At 43.9% G+C, this 15,202-nt stretch overlaps 3 protein-coding genes across 3 annotated transcripts; all 3 read left to right on the forward strand.

Annotated features, from left to right (window-relative positions):
• The first annotated feature begins 280 nt into the window (after positions 1-280).
• Positions 281-4,447, forward strand: manf (mesencephalic astrocyte-derived neurotrophic factor). The gene is made up of 4 exons (XM_028003858.1): positions 281-504; positions 2,230-2,351; positions 3,651-3,792; positions 3,877-4,447. Exons 1-4 carry the CDS (start codon positions 417-419, stop codon positions 4,059-4,061), a joined length of 537 nt encoding a protein of 178 aa, XP_027859659.1. The 5' UTR covers positions 281-416; the 3' UTR covers positions 4,062-4,447.
• A 629-nt stretch (positions 4,448-5,076) lies between these two features.
• rbm15b (RNA binding motif protein 15B) lies at positions 5,077-9,058 on the forward strand. Its single transcript, XM_028003825.1, has one exon. It carries the CDS (start codon positions 5,917-5,919, stop codon positions 8,377-8,379), a length of 2,463 nt encoding a protein of 820 aa, XP_027859626.1. The 5' UTR covers positions 5,077-5,916; the 3' UTR covers positions 8,380-9,058.
• Positions 9,059-10,853: 1,795 nt separating this feature from the next.
• LOC114136067 (nuclear factor 7, brain-like) lies at positions 10,854-14,994 on the forward strand. Its single transcript, XM_028003853.1, has 2 exons — positions 10,854-10,958; positions 12,251-14,994. The coding sequence occupies exon 2, from the start codon at positions 12,268-12,270 to the stop codon at positions 13,657-13,659; it is 1,392 nt and encodes a 463-aa protein (XP_027859654.1). The 5' UTR covers positions 10,854-10,958; positions 12,251-12,267; the 3' UTR covers positions 13,660-14,994.
• Positions 14,995-15,202: the final 208 nt, after the last annotated feature.

Raw genomic sequence — 15,202 nt, forward strand, 5'->3', positions numbered from 1 at the left:
TTCACTATAACAGGTTTTATCTCAGCGAATTTAATCTGGTTATAGGCATGTTTATCTCAAAGAGTGTGTCTGCTTTTCATTCTCAAAGTGGGTTTAAAATTTCTTTTTTTATTTATGTATTTTTTTCCTCCTCTAGGGAGATCCTGTCATTTTAACAACACTGTGTCGCTGTGGACCAATCAGACCACGACAACTGGACGTTGTCTCCGGAAAGTGGCGCCGCGATCCAATCAGAGGAAAGTGCGTGTAGGTTTGTGGATGCTTTGACCAATCAAGAGGCGCGTGTGCGGGCGCTGACACTCTACCAGTTTTACCGGCGTCCGTCAGCTCCGAAGCGGCGGAGACTCATGAGTTCAGATTGTCGGTCTCCAACAGCGGTTCCACGGACGTCCTTCTGACTTTATTGAAGCCGAAAAATGTTGCGTTTGAGCGGGTGGTCAGTGGCTCTGGCCCTCACCCTCTTATCGGGACCTGTTGAAGGCCTGAAGGAAGGAGAATGTGAAGGTAGGACGAGACGCTAGCTGCTGTTAGCAATGGCTAAACCAGGTTTGAGCTCCAGAAACTTTCCACCAGCAGAGAAAATGATTAAAACTTTACCCGATTTGTTGGTTTTTGAGATGTTTGACTAAATCCTAGATTTGTGTGTTCACGTTTTTCTTGATCAAAGAGGAGAAATCAACACCTTCCTAAGTGATGTTATCTGAACGAAGTTTGGTGACGAAATGCACCATTAAATCCAGGAGGAAATCTTAATCCCCCCACCACATTTTTCAACGTGTTCATCGCAGGCATGAAGGTTTATGGTTTCCAAAGAAAATTATAAATGGGATAGAGGACGAAAAGTAAAAAGAATTAAGCAAATAAAGTAAAAATAGTTTAATAGTTAAGATCTTCCCCTACTTTAACGGAAGGCTGGTAATAGGTCTGAAATTATAGCCAATAATTTACAAATCAGTCAGTGAATGCATCACCAACTGAGCTGCCATGTTTCTGAGGTTTAGATGTGAACATTGCGTTCTGGGAGTGGATGTTGGAACTGTACTGGTTTAAGAACAGAGATGGAGCTGCTGATCCCTCCTGCTGACCCATTAAAGATCACAGAACCAGAACTAGATCAATGCATCATCAGGTGGATGGTCATTTCAAGGCCACTGTACCAGGATGAGAAGATTAGATGCTTTTGGACAAAGTTTTGCTGCAAGGCTCAGGATCCAACGGTTCTACAAAACTCTCTTGCAGCAGAATCTGATCCAGGATATCTGAAATGTTCTGGACAAATCCAGAACCTGATAGACCAGCAATTAAGCGAATCCGTCTCTGGCCTGGAGGAACGAGAACCTCCTGATTTCTGCTGAAATCAGGAGGTTTAACTTCATGTTAGTGCTCCTGATTATAAATAGTTAGTTAGCATTTTAGTAGCATTTTAAAAATGTTTCTGCATGATGCAAAGATGATCAGAAGTAAAATAATCGGGGGAAACGTTCAGAATTGACCCAAAGTCTGAAAACACACCTAAAAATGATCTTTTTTATTATTGTTATTAATAACTAAACCAGCTTACTAGCTCTTGCTGCATTAAAGTGTATTCAGTCGATTTAAAACCATAATCTATGGAACAAAGTTTGGAGGAAGATGTGACTAAAGTGATTAGCTTTTATAATATGGCCCAAAAAATGTTCTGAAAACCTTCATGTTGATCAGATTGTTTCAGTTGAGAAAATTTCCCCAATCAGAGGGAAAAATATCTGAGTGAAATCAGTTGGTTCTGCAGTGAATTTGTCTGCAGGCAGATTTTATTCAAATGGATTAAAACTTTCAGGGTTTGGATCTTTTTCCAGCCTGGGACAACCTTAATGCTGTTTCCTGAAAACATTAAATCAGGGCTGCCCAAAGTCGGTCCTGGAGGCCCGGCATCCTGCATGTTTTAGTTTTCTCCCTGGTTTAACGCACCTGGACCAAATGATGGCTCGTTAAAAGGTCAAAAAGAACATTGACTTGCTGAAAAGGTTGTTACCACCAGGGAGAAAACGAAAACGTGCAAGATGCACCCCTGCATTAAAGAAATGTCAAATCATAAGTGTTATTATATTGATAAAAACCAGGTCGTTTTAGTCCAATATTCCTGACTAATCTTCGTAGTTTTCCAGGGATAATCCTAATCTCAGTCTTAGGTTCTGGACTCGTCAGTATTCTCTTAGACTGACCGTGTTCATCTCCCGTCTGTTCCAGTGTGCGTCTCCTTCCTGGGGAAGTTTTACGAGTCGCTGAAGGACTCCAACGCCAACAGCGCCGATATTGAGAAGGAGCTGCTGAAGAGCTGCAGTGACACCAAAGGAAAAGAGAACAGATTTGTGAGTAAATCGCTGATCAGGGAGTTACAGTAGATGTCAGATGTCTGTCTTCAGGTTCTGTTTTTAGATCAGTGTCAAACTCATTTTCATTTTGGGCCACATCAGCATCATAAAAGTTCTTACAGGGCTGGTTGTGCCAGAATGTATTGATGAAACCCATTATTAACAGTTAAATACGTAGGGATACACCAGTAAGAAAATTTGGGCCAATAACTAATATTTAGCGATTATTTACATACATATATATATTTATACCATTTTGACACCTTAGGAAAAAAGACCAGAAACAAAAGGCAACAAGATGAAAATAAATTTTGGCTGATATCGGCCCAAGACAGATATTATGTTAAAAAATGTCTAATATTGGCCGATACTGATGTTAGTGCCGATATATTGTGCATCACTATAAATATTAATCAATTGCTGTCTCTGCAGTCGATGAGTTCTTCTTAAAATCAATGACTGATCATCTTTTCTGATGTTCAGAAAAGATGATTAGTGACTTGGAGATTGTTGTGTTTTTTTTTATTAGATGCACTGATTTTCTACTGCTAATTATAAATATGTGCTAGGAACTTTGCAGTATTTAAACAAAATTTCTCTTCAAATAATATTAATCAGAATGGAAATTATTGAGCTCACTTAACTGTATTATGAAAATAGTTGATAACTGCTTGAAATATTCTTTATCTACTGTACATCCGTGTTTTTCAGAGAGGTTCCCACCAGGGGGCGCTGTGGGAGCCTCAAAATGTTGGAGGGATGAGAAAAAACATGAATAAAAAATTAAACCCCAACTTTTTAATCTTAAATGTTTTTTTCTGTTTTTCGAAATAAAATAAGTTCAAATAATTTAAATGTTATTTCTGACATTCATATCAAAGAAACAAAATATGAGAAATGTGGGAATAAAGAAAAATTTGTGTTAAAACAAATGACATATTTTCTTATAAAAAGAGAGTATTGTGACAAAGTTGTATTATCTGGTAGTCATAATATTATCTGATCAAATGTTTCCACCACAGAACACACAGCCATTTAAATGAGTCTGTAGTTTTGCTAAATGTAATGATTATTGAATAGTAAATTTAAAAGAAAATTCTAAAATCTGTTTATGTATTTTGTAACATCGTCTGTGGGTTTGCCAATGGGGTCAGAGGTTAAAAGTTTTGGACCTCCTTCTCTAGAGGGCCACATACGATGCTTTGGCTGGCCGGATTTGGCTTCGGTTTGACGCCTGTGGTTTAGATGCTGGAACATGTTCTGATCCGATCTCTCCCATCTCATCCACCTGTCCAGTGTTACTACATCGGTGCGACGAGCGACGCCGCCACAAAGATGGTAAACGAAGTGTCCAAACCGCTCAGCTACCACGTCCCGGTGGACAAGATCTGTGAGAAGCTCAAGAAGAAGGACAGTCAGATCTGCGAGCTGAGATACGGTAAGCTGGGTTCTGTCCGGGCGGGTCGGTTCTGTCCGGGCGGGTCGGTTCTGTCGTACTTCATGTCTGTTTGTCGTCCTGCAGACAAGCAGCTGGACCTGACCACGGTGGACCTGAAGAAGCTGAAAGTCAAGGACCTGAAGAAGATTCTGGATGAGTGGGGCGAGTCGTGCAAAGGCTGCGCCGAAAAGTCAGACTTCATCCGCAAAATAACCGAGCTCATGCCCAAGTACGCGCCTGCAGCCGCCAAGGCACGGACAGACCTGTAGCGGCAGGGACACTGACTCTGGGCAGACAGGAAGTCCTGCCAGGAGGAGGAAGAGCACGTCTCGGTCTGCTCTGCAGGCTCAGAGTTTCTACTGTACTTTAAACTGAAGTTCCTGCTCCTCCAATCCTTTCACAATAAGAGCCTGAGTTTGTTTGCATCTCAGAATCCCCGACCACCAGCAGCTCACCTTCATCATCCTGGAGTCAGCTCAGCCCCAACACGTTTCTGATTCTGAGCAGTGCCCCCTGCTGACTGTTTACAAGACTGCACACCTGAATTAAAACCTGGTTCTGACTTGTAGGACGATTCGGACTCACTCCACTGGTTCTTACCTCGGCTGGTTCTGTTCCAATTGAACCAGTCAGACCATTAAACACATTGAGTCACTTCCTGTCTCCTCCGCTTCGTTATTTACGAGTTTCTTCTTGGATTAAAACCACCATCACTGCCAACAGCTATACAGCCCAACATATTTTATTTTGAAAGGGTGTTCAGACTAACATTCAGACAGGAAGTAAACAGAACATAAAGTGACCCGTTTATGGTTTGTATTCCTGGTTCCGTTAAATTTTTTTTTAAAATTTCCTTTATTTAACCAGGTAAACCTCGTTGAGATCTAGATCTCATTTTCAAGAGGGACCTGAGCAGAAGTCTGCAACACACAGCAGCCTGGTCACAAAATCAAACTAATTAATACATATGCACAAGTGTAAAACAACAGAAAACAATTTAAAAGCAGTGACTGTTTAATAGAATCTTGATGCCTGTCCAACTCTTTTTTTTTAGGTGATTTTCTGTATGTATTAAAGGTTTTTCCAAACTTTGTTGTTTTGACTTTATGTGAATAAAATGATCTGGTTCTGCTCTCTGGCTTCCCTCCTTCAGAACCTCTAATTCCTGAGTTTTAAACCTGGTTCTATGGTTCTGAAGATATACTGAACAGATGACAGTATATCTATGCAGCTCTTCATTTCTGCAGCTCGTTTTTTTATTTATTTAAGAATTAAAATCATCTTTGGGAGAATGTTTCAGTTTAAGAATTTGACATTCCAGAAACATTTAAGCGCCAGTAAAAATATAAAAAGTGGACATTAAGCCAGAAAACAGCATAAATGTTAAGATTTAAATTTTCATTTCAGATATTAATTAAAATCCTTTCCTGCAGCTCATTGTGCCTTGTAACATTTCCTTTCCAAAGCTCCAGGTGATGATTTGTCTCATTTTTCTGCAAACATCTTTACCTGTTCATTGGGATCGACCAGTCCAGCAAAAACTTTTTGTTTTACGTTTTGTATTTTATGCTCTGAAATTTTTAGTTATATCTCAAATATACTGCTATAAGTTTTAAATCTTGACTCATTCTGCGCCTGAAATCATTTCCCAGCTCTTGGCAGCTAAAGACTCACGTAAAACGCAAACAAAGTCTAAAATAATTTAAAAGATCTTCAGAAAGATTCTTCAAAAGATTCAAAGACAGTTTTTTTTTTCATTCAAATTTAGCAGAAATGTGTCAGTTTCTAATCAAAATCGACAAATGTTTTGAAATTAAATCGTAACGTCATGACGTCAGCTGCCTTTGCGTCACCGCGCCCTCCGTCCTCCTCAGGGAACGCGCACATTCCTATTGTCCAAGATGGCGGCCCTGGTGCAGCTCCTGTGATGCTGAAATGTTTCCCATCGTTTCTAACCGTTTCTACCGTAAATGTGCCAAAAATCAGCGGCCGCCCTGGAAGCGCGTCTCTCCCTGAAGCCGTCCCAAGCCGCCTCGTCTCCACGAACACTCCAGGAAACCGCTCCGAGCGCCGAATTCCCGCTGCACGGCACCGAAAAGTTTGGGCTCCATCCTTCGGTGAAAGATGAAGAGGCAGGCCGGGAGAGAGAGCAGCCCGTCCCGAGCTATCGCTAAGCGGATACGGGAAAGGGAGCGGGAGAGCGCCCGCAGAGAGGAGCTGCCCCCGCCGCCTCTGGCTCTGCTGCTGGCGGAGAGCCGGAGCTATCATCGCCGCAGCCGCAGCAGGGAGCGGGAGAAGCCGCGGCTCAGAGAGGAGCGGGCGGCCGCCCTGGAGCTCCACCACCGACATGAACTCAGCCTGCTCGGCCGCCCGCCGCTGCGCTCCGCCGAGCCGCCCGCCGCCAGGCCCGGGACGCTGGAGTACAAGACGCTGCTCATCAGCAACCTGGGCTCGCAGGTGTCGGACGAGGACGTGGAGGACGCGCTGTTCCACGAATTCAAAAAGTTCGGGGACGTGAGCGTGAAGCTGTCCCACACCCCGGAGCTGGGCCGGATCGCCTACGTGAATTTTCGCCACCCGGAGGACGCTAAGGAGGCCCGGCACGCCAAGTCATCCCGCCTGGTTCTGGGTGAGCGCCAGCTGAAGATAGAGCCCATGTACGTGAGGAGGCGGAGTGTGACCCCGCCGGACGTCGGGTTCCTCCCGCTGCATGCGCCGTACCCCTACCGGCAGCGCTCCCTGTCCCCGCCCGGGCCCGCCGTCAACAGCCTGCGGGAGCTGCGGGCCCGGCAATACGCCCTGGAGAGCCTGGCGCTGACCCGGGACCGGGACCGGCTGCTGGATTACTATGGGATGCTGGATGAGAGGGGGCGACCCTTCGGGTTTCCCCCCATGCCCGTGGTGGAGGACCTAAAGCCGGAGGACGACCAGAGGGCCACCAGCAACCTGTTCATCGGGAACCTGGACGGGAACGTGACGGAGGCGGAGCTCCGGCGGGGCTTTGATAAGTACGGCATCATTGAGGATGTGGTGATCAAACGCCCGGCCCGCGGCCAGGGCGGGGCTTACGCCTTCGTGAAGTTCCAGAACCTGGACATGGCCCACCGGGCCAAGGTGGCCATGCAAGGCCGGCTGATCGGCGGGAACCCCATAAAGATCGGCTACGGCAAGGCGAATCCCACCACCCGGCTGTGGGTGGGTGGCCTGGGCCCTGGGAACTCTCTGACCGCCCTGGCCCGGGAGTTTGACCGCTTCGGCAGCATCAGGAACATCGATTATGTGAAAGGGGACAACTTTGCCTACATTCAGTATGAAAGCCTGGACGCCGCCCAGGCCGCCTGCACCCAGATGAGGGGCTTCCCCCTGGGGGGCCCGGAGCACCGTCTCCGGGTGGACTTCGCCAAGGTGGAGGAGAGCCCCTCCCGGCCCTTCCCTCCTGGGTACCAGCCTCCCATTGCTCTCTCCGCCCACTACGACCTCCTGGGGGAGGCGTACAGCCGCCACCGCAGCCTGGAGAGGGAACTGCGGGGCGGCCGGGAGCGTTCCCCGCCCCCCCAAAGCCTCCTCTCTCTTAGGGATCGAGGCCTGCTGGAGAGAGACTTTCCCAGCAGCCCCACACGCAGCCTGGAGCGGCGGGCCGGAGGGGTGGAGGCCTTCGGGCGGAGCGGACGGGCGGCGCGGAGCCGCAGCAAGAGCCGAGAGCGGTGGCTGAAGGAGCGGGAGGAGAGGCGGCCCCGCAGGAGGAGCCGCAGCCTGTCCGCCGACAAGCCGCCAGAGGAGAAGGAGCGTGGGAGGTCGCGGGTTCGCGGTCCAGGAGGGGCTGTGTCTCCTGATGCCAGCCCAGACCGGGCGCGGGTTCGCGCCCCTGACTCCACCACGGAGCCGCGGGACCACTCCCCCGACAGCGGCGCTGGACGACACTCCGCCACCAACGAAGAAGAGCTTCCTGCCGGCCGCCACCACAGCAAGCGGTCCTCCAGCGACCACCTGAACAACCACCACCACCGTGCCGAGGCGGCCGGCGCCGCCGCGGACGCCCCCGCCTCCCCCAGCACGCTGTCAGAGTTCGCCCAGGGCGCCCTGTCCAGGCTGTGGCGCGGCTTCTTCGCCCTGAAGAACAGCAGCTTCCCCACAGACCTGTTCCTGCTGGAGGGCGGCGCCGCCTACTTCCACACGGTGATGAAGGACAGCCTGAAGCTGCAGAGCCAGCCCAGCCAGCTCAAGATCGCCCAGCGGCTGCGCATGGACCAGGCCCGGCTGGACGAAGTGGCGCGCCGCATCAAGCTGGGCTGCCCGGACGGCTTCGCCATCCTGCTGGCCCTGCAGGGGCCCGTGGACCGCCAGGCGCCGGGGCTGGAGCCGGGCCTGCAGGTTCGCCTGCTGCGCCACCTGGTCACCTACCTGCGAAACAAGGAGGCGGCGGGCGTGGTGAGCCTGCCGGCCGCCAAGGAAGGCGCCCCGGGCGCCATGCTGTACGCCTTCCCGCCCGGGGAGTTCTCGCAGCAGTTCCTGCAGGCGGCCAAGAGGACTGTGGGTAATCTGGAGGAGGAGCACATGGTCATTGTGATTGTCAACGACACTAACTGACTCCCAGGGCTTCCTCCATGTTGTTCAGTGTTTGGTTCAGTTTAAAAGAATTCCAGCCAGTTACACTACATGTTCCTCAGCGACCCGGCGGGATGACGACGGCCCGAAGGAACCTTTAGAAACACTTAAACTGGTTTTGCTCCAGGAAGCTGGAAAACACGACACTAATAGCTTCTTACTTTATCCGGTTTTATTCATCCTGGAAACTCGCAAGATGTTTGAACTTGAAGCTAATCCTTTCCTGTTTTTATTTGGTGTTCCTCCTCTTCCTCGCTGTGTTCTGGTGTTCTTAGCATTCCAGTCCATTCTCCCAGCATGCACCAGGAGAGAAACCCTACCCATCTACGTTGAAACTTCCTGTTGATCCGTTTTGAGTCTTGCTTGTTCGGGATCGTTTTTTAAACTCCCAGCAGGGCCTCCGTGTTTCCATCTGTTCTGGTTTTATTAGCGAACTGCAGATTTATGAAGCAGAAAAAAACTTTTTGACCCCAAAACATTCAGCAAATTAAAAGCTCAAGAAGCAAATTGGACATTTTTATGGGAATGAGTCAGAGATATGAGCAGATCAGGATGAATGATGGTCACTAACGATTTGCATTTTAAAAAGAGGAATATTTGATGTTTTATTGTTTCATCTTAAAACTGAACATGTTTCTGAAATAAAACCAGAGTTTTTACAGCTGAAGCCTCATTTCTGCATTTGAAACTAATTGGAATGAATTAAAGCCGAGGTTTTAAACTCATTTTCTTTTTCAGACACATCAAGAGCAACAATGCCACCAGGGGCAGAAAGTTTGAGTTCCTCTTTAAATTAAATATGAAATGTATTTTCATCTTCATGCAATCTGTTATTATACAGACAACACTGCTGATTTGATTTGATAATTTTTAAAAACTCAAGTCTACAGGGCCACAAAAAATCTTCTGGCGGGCTGAATTTGGCCCATGAGCCGTGAGTTTGACATGTGATTTAACGTATTAAGAGGTAAAACTAAAAGTTAAGGAATGAGCTCAGAAGTTTAAAAAACAACAAATCAGATTGTTAATATACAAAATTTGCTAAATGTTTAAGTACTGTTAAAAAATTGAAAACTTTATTACAAAAAATTGTTTTGGACTAAATTAATGACATTTTGTTCAAAAACAGTTTTTTTCTTAATAAAATAAAAATAAATTGAGGAAAATATTAGGGAAAATATGGATAAAAAAATTACCTGCAACTCATTGTTGCAGTAAAACAAAATAAATAATCCACTGAAGAATAAACATTTCTGTTAAAAAAACTCAGAAATTAATTTCACATTTACCAGAAAAATGTGGATATTTTCTGTCAGGAATTACAAGAAATGTAATTTTCCTCGATATTCTGACAAAACATCTAAACTATCTAAAATAAAAAACTCATCCGGGTTGTAGAGAAGATATTTTCCTACTAATGTCTGGAGTTTTTTCCTTAAAAATGACTGACTCCATAATAACAAAATTATTTAGTTTTAATATGATGCATTTCTTGAATTACTATTAATTAATGCGCTTGAATCCTTTTACCTTTAGTCTTGGAAAATTGTGGTTTTCTTACCACTTAAGACTAAATTACAAATTTTTCTTGTGAAAATGTTAACTTTTTTATTTAAATTTTCTCCTCCATGGATAATTATTTATTTTCAGACCTAATTCCACGTCATATTTGTGGTCATATTTGCTGTATTAGGTCATATTCGGGTTGAATAGCCAATAGTTAAAGGTAAAGATAATTTTATTTATATAGCACATTTTCAGCTTGTGTTGCCTTGTACAAATATTAGTGCAGTTGTACTATAAAACACAGATATGAGGGAATTTATCACACACGGTAGGTGGCGGTAAATGCATCTTAAGGTGGTTTGTCATCCGCCATTGAGACTCAAAAGAAGAAGAAGAAGCTAGACGGCGATTAAAATAAATAAAAATGAGGTAAAGTATATTATTAAAATGTATATCAAGAAGAAATGGCAAAAATAGTGGGATAGAGGAGGCAATGCTAGGTTTTATGATAGCATCCAAAGAAAAGTTGGGGAATTAAGGAAATGTAGTAGAATTTAAAAAGAAGATGTTATATCTAGAATAAGATTTGGACATACAGGATTAAATAGTACTCTTAAAATAATTAATAAGCATAGTACAGGCTGTTGTAACTATTGTGGACAATTAGAAACAGTCCAACATATTTTTTTATAATGTAATAAATATGTTCAGGAAAGAGAGGTGTTACTTAGAGATTTAAGTGGGAATAAAAATAAATGAGATATTAGGGAATTGTTTCAGAGATCATCTGGGGATGTAGATTTTAGCAGTATTGTTTGTTTTCTAAGAAGAACTGGGCATTATGGGGAGATTACAATAGGTAAACGTCTGATCCATACTCCAATCCGGAAGGTGGCGGTAAAGCACCTATAAGTTGTTTGCCAACCGCCATAAAAATAAAAAGAAGAAGAAGAAAAATTTAAAAACAAGAACAAGATTCACGGCGTGTTTAGATTTTTGCCAACCGCCAATAAAACATCAAGAAAAAGAAAAACTGGCGGTGAAGGAGCGTCGAGGTTTGTAGCCTTTATTTATGAACGTTTGTTGTTAAAAGTTTTGCCGTTGTCCGGCTGCTATTATAGCTTTTAGTGAAGATTATAAGTTGTAGTCTGAATACAACTGAGCGGCTCTGCTTTAGTTGGTTAACCTCCAGCTCGTCCTGCTGTTTCTCTGGACGGTTGAGTTTGTTTGCTGAAGTTTTGATCGAGTTTTAACTCGGAGATACAAGCGAAGCTAAACTGACCTGGTTGCTAACAGCAGGTTTTTGGTTATTCATCTTTTTTGTTCATTTGTTTTTGCTAACAAAAACGACAGTGGGTTTTATTTACTTTTTATTTGTTCAGTTATTTTTGTTGGCCGTAGATATAAAAACAGATTTTATCAGCTGACATTTTAGACAAATTATCTTAAAAGATAAAATAAGGAAAACAAATATTTTCTTTAAATCTATATGAAATATTTTAAAACCTGTATGAAAAGCCCCACATCAGAACAACAAAGTGGATTTTGACATGGAAAAAAAGAATAAATACAAATAATTGAGACTGAAAATACTACGCCAACAAAATAGTGTGAGAAAAAAAGCAGAAAAGATTAAAGTGTTAAATTAAACTGTTAACATATCGCTATGAAGACTGAGTTTTTGTGTTATTACAACATTCATGCACTTCCTTCAAATACAATTTGGTCACTTCAAAAACTTTAAAATGTGGGGGATTTTTATTATTACTATTTTTTTTTTTAAAGAAGGGCATTTGTGAATAAAAAATGACCAAGAATGAATATAATTTGACTGTTCGTCCCTTGTTGGAAGACCAGATCTTAAAGTTAAATGGATTTCTCATACAAATATTTGTAAAATAATTATTTTGTTTTATCAATAGCCGTCTGTTGTTCCACATTGGGACTGAATGGTGAAAAATATTGCTTAAGAATAAATGTATTTTATTTTACAACTCAATAATTAAAAAAAAAAAAAGAATCTTACTAGGAAAATTATACCAGAGATTTCCATATTTTGTTTTAATGACATTTGCAACCACTTCAGCTTGAGTCACTGGATCAAAATCAATCATATTTGATCTCTCCTCCTATCAAAATTTTACTACATAAATTTTTCTAATAAAATGCAGCTGTTTGTCCAAATGAATGAATGATTAATTAAATTAGCCATTTTCTTAAAAACCTTAGTTGTTCAGAGTGATAACCGACTTTACATAGTAAGAAAAGACACATTTTCTATATTATGCTAAGTTTTTGCAGAGGAACCAAGCCTCCTCCTTAAACATTTTCTCTGCTGCTGTTTCAGCTTCACTCAGAGACAAAATGGCTTCCAGATCAGAGGAGGATCTCTGCTGTCCAGTCTGCCAGGACATCTTTGTTGACCCGGTTGTTCTGTCATGCAGTCACAGTTTCTGTAAGGAATGTCTGAAGAACTCCTGGAGAGCAAGACCTGGACGTTCATGTCCTGTTTGTAGGAAAAGATCTGACAGAGAAGATCCTCCAGTTAGTCTGACCCTGAAGAGACTCTGTGAATCATTCTTACAGCAAAAATTCCAAAATGCTTCAGAGAGTCTCTGCAGTCTGCACTCTGAGAAACTCAAACTCTTCTGTCTGGACCATCAGCAGCCAGTTTGTCTCATTTGCAGAGATTCAGAAAAACACACCAACCACAGATTCAGACCCATCGATGAAGCTGCTCAGCAACACAAGAAGAAACTTCAGGAAACTCTGAAACCTTTGAAGAAGAAACTGGAGCTGAAGAAGAAAGTTAAAGAGGAGTTTGATCAGACAGCAGAACACAGGAAGGTCCAGGCCCGACACACAGAGAGGCAGATTGTTGAGCAGTTTAAGATACTTCATCAGTTTCTAGCAGAGGAAGAGGAGGCCAGGCTGGCTGCACTGAGGGAGGAAGAGAAGCAGAAGAGAGGGATGATGAAGGAGAAGATGGAGGCTCTGAGCAGAGAGATAGCAGCTCTTTCAGACACAGTCAGAGCCACAGAGGAGGAGCTGAGAGCTGAAGACGTCTCATTCCTGCACAACTACAAGGCTGCAGTGGAAAGAGTCCAGCGCTGCCCCCTGCTGGAGGATCCACAGCTGCCCTCAGGAGCTCTGATAGACCAGGCCAAACATCTGGGCAACCTGGCCTTCAACATCTGGAGCAACATGAAGAACATGGTGACCTACACTCCTCTGGTTCTGGACCCAAACACGGCTGGGTCAAGACTCTTCCTGTCTGACGATTTGACCAGTGGGACGTTTGGAGAGAAACAGCAGCTTCCTGATAATCCAGAGAGGTTTGGACCAGAGTGGTCCGTCCTCGGCTCTGAGGGCTTTAACTCAGGGAACCACAGCTGGGATGTCGATGTTGGAGACAGTCAGTATTGGTTGCTGGGTGTGTTAGTAGAGTCTGCCCAGAGGAAGGGGAAGATACAGTCTGGATTTTGGGTTATACAGTTCTATAGAGGTAAATATTCAGCACGGATTACAGCAGCTCCTCTCTCAGATCTACCAGTCCAGAAGAAACTCCAGAGGATCAGAGTGAATCTGGACTGGGACGGAGGAAAGCTGTCGTTCTCTGATCTGGATACTAACACACACATACACACCTTCACACACACCTTCACTGACAGGATGTTTCCATGTTTTGTCTCTGCCAACGTCAAAATCCTATCCATGGAGATCTCAGTGAAAAAACAGCATCTCTGTCCAAGTTAAACCTTGATGAGATTTAAACTCTGGTTTTAGACAGGAAACTGCAGGTGATCTGACTGATCATCTGGTTGTTTTCAGCTCAGCTTCAGATCTGCTTCGTAAGCCAGAAACTGAATGTGACATAAAGTGGATGATGTGAAGCTTAGACTGGCACTGACTCTGCAGGATCAGTTTGTCTCATACCGTCACCCAGAAAACATTTCAAAATGCTTGGCAAGAAATCCAAGGGTAAACATCTAAAATACATTCATCAAGGTTTGATTAAACGGAGAACTCAATATGTCAGATGCCTCTGAGAACATTTTGAAGAAACTCTGAGCCATCCACTCATTGCTGTGATGAACAGCCTGCATGTACCGGACTGAGGTGACATGGAGAAATACGGAGCTGATGGCACTCTGGCGCCGTCCTGGATGTCTGCCGTACCGTAACCATTAGACAGAAATGTCTGGTTCACCCAGAAATATGGACAACCCTGACCATCCTCTGCAGGATGAGAAAACAGGATCTTCAGTCAGAGACTTCTTCTCATTCGCTGTAACACAGACTGCTACAAGAGCTTTCCTACCAACAGCCTTCACCATCTTCAGTAACTCTTGGAAGAACCTGAATTAACGAACTACAACAACATTTCATTTCCTTTTGGGATTAATAAAGTGTATGTGAATTTGCTTTAGCAAACATTTCTCTTGATATAACTGAGGCGCAGCTTTCAGTCCCAACCACCAGACGGGTCTTCTAGCCAGTCAAACTGAGGGTGGCGATGGGAAAACTGTGATTCAGATCCAGCAGTTGCTTTGTGTGCCGTTCAATGTCTGACTGAACATGGACCAGAGATATGTAAACGGGAAGACACTAAGAATGTAGATGAAGAGATAAAGGACACATTTTGCTGGTTTTGGATGGAGGAGGTGGTTAGTTACAGTAAACCCTTTGGGAGCTCAGGTGGAGCGTGTATCTATCCAGAACATCTTACTTTTTGCCAGGAACAACAGCCATGGCAGAAATCCTGCAACGACCAATCAACCTGACCATTCCTTCACCCAGTCTTTGTACGTGTCTGACGTCAACATCTCTGCAGACCCCACACATGCTGGACACAAGCTCCTTAGACTTTTAGCTTCTGGGTGGCGTCACAAAGAAAGTTTCTTCCACCAGATTGTCCCTCTGATTGACACTTAATAGTGACCAACTTCTCTACTGGCAGTCAATACTATGAATATTTGCATTTCTTCAGCCTTGTCTTCTTCTTCTGTAACAGTACTGTATAGAAGAACAATTCATACATATCTATGTACTAAATAGAGGAATAAAGCTTTTTCTGATCAGTCATTGACACATGTGTGAATTGGGTGTGGTCTGTGTGAGGTACTGCTGTCCTAAACAGAGCTGGAGAGAGGAAACAAGAAAGTAGATTTAAATAAATAAAGGTAAAAAGACAACTCAAGTGCTGATAACATCTGATTTAACTAGTGAAAAATTATGTAATAAATAAAGCAGAAAATAACATTGAAAGTAAAGAGGAAGCACAAGCAGATCTATAATA

Source organism: Xiphophorus couchianus, chromosome 20, assembly GCF_001444195.1.
Source record: "Xiphophorus couchianus chromosome 20, X_couchianus-1.0, whole genome shotgun sequence".
NCBI classification, from domain to species: domain Eukaryota; kingdom Metazoa; phylum Chordata; class Actinopteri; order Cyprinodontiformes; family Poeciliidae; genus Xiphophorus; species Xiphophorus couchianus.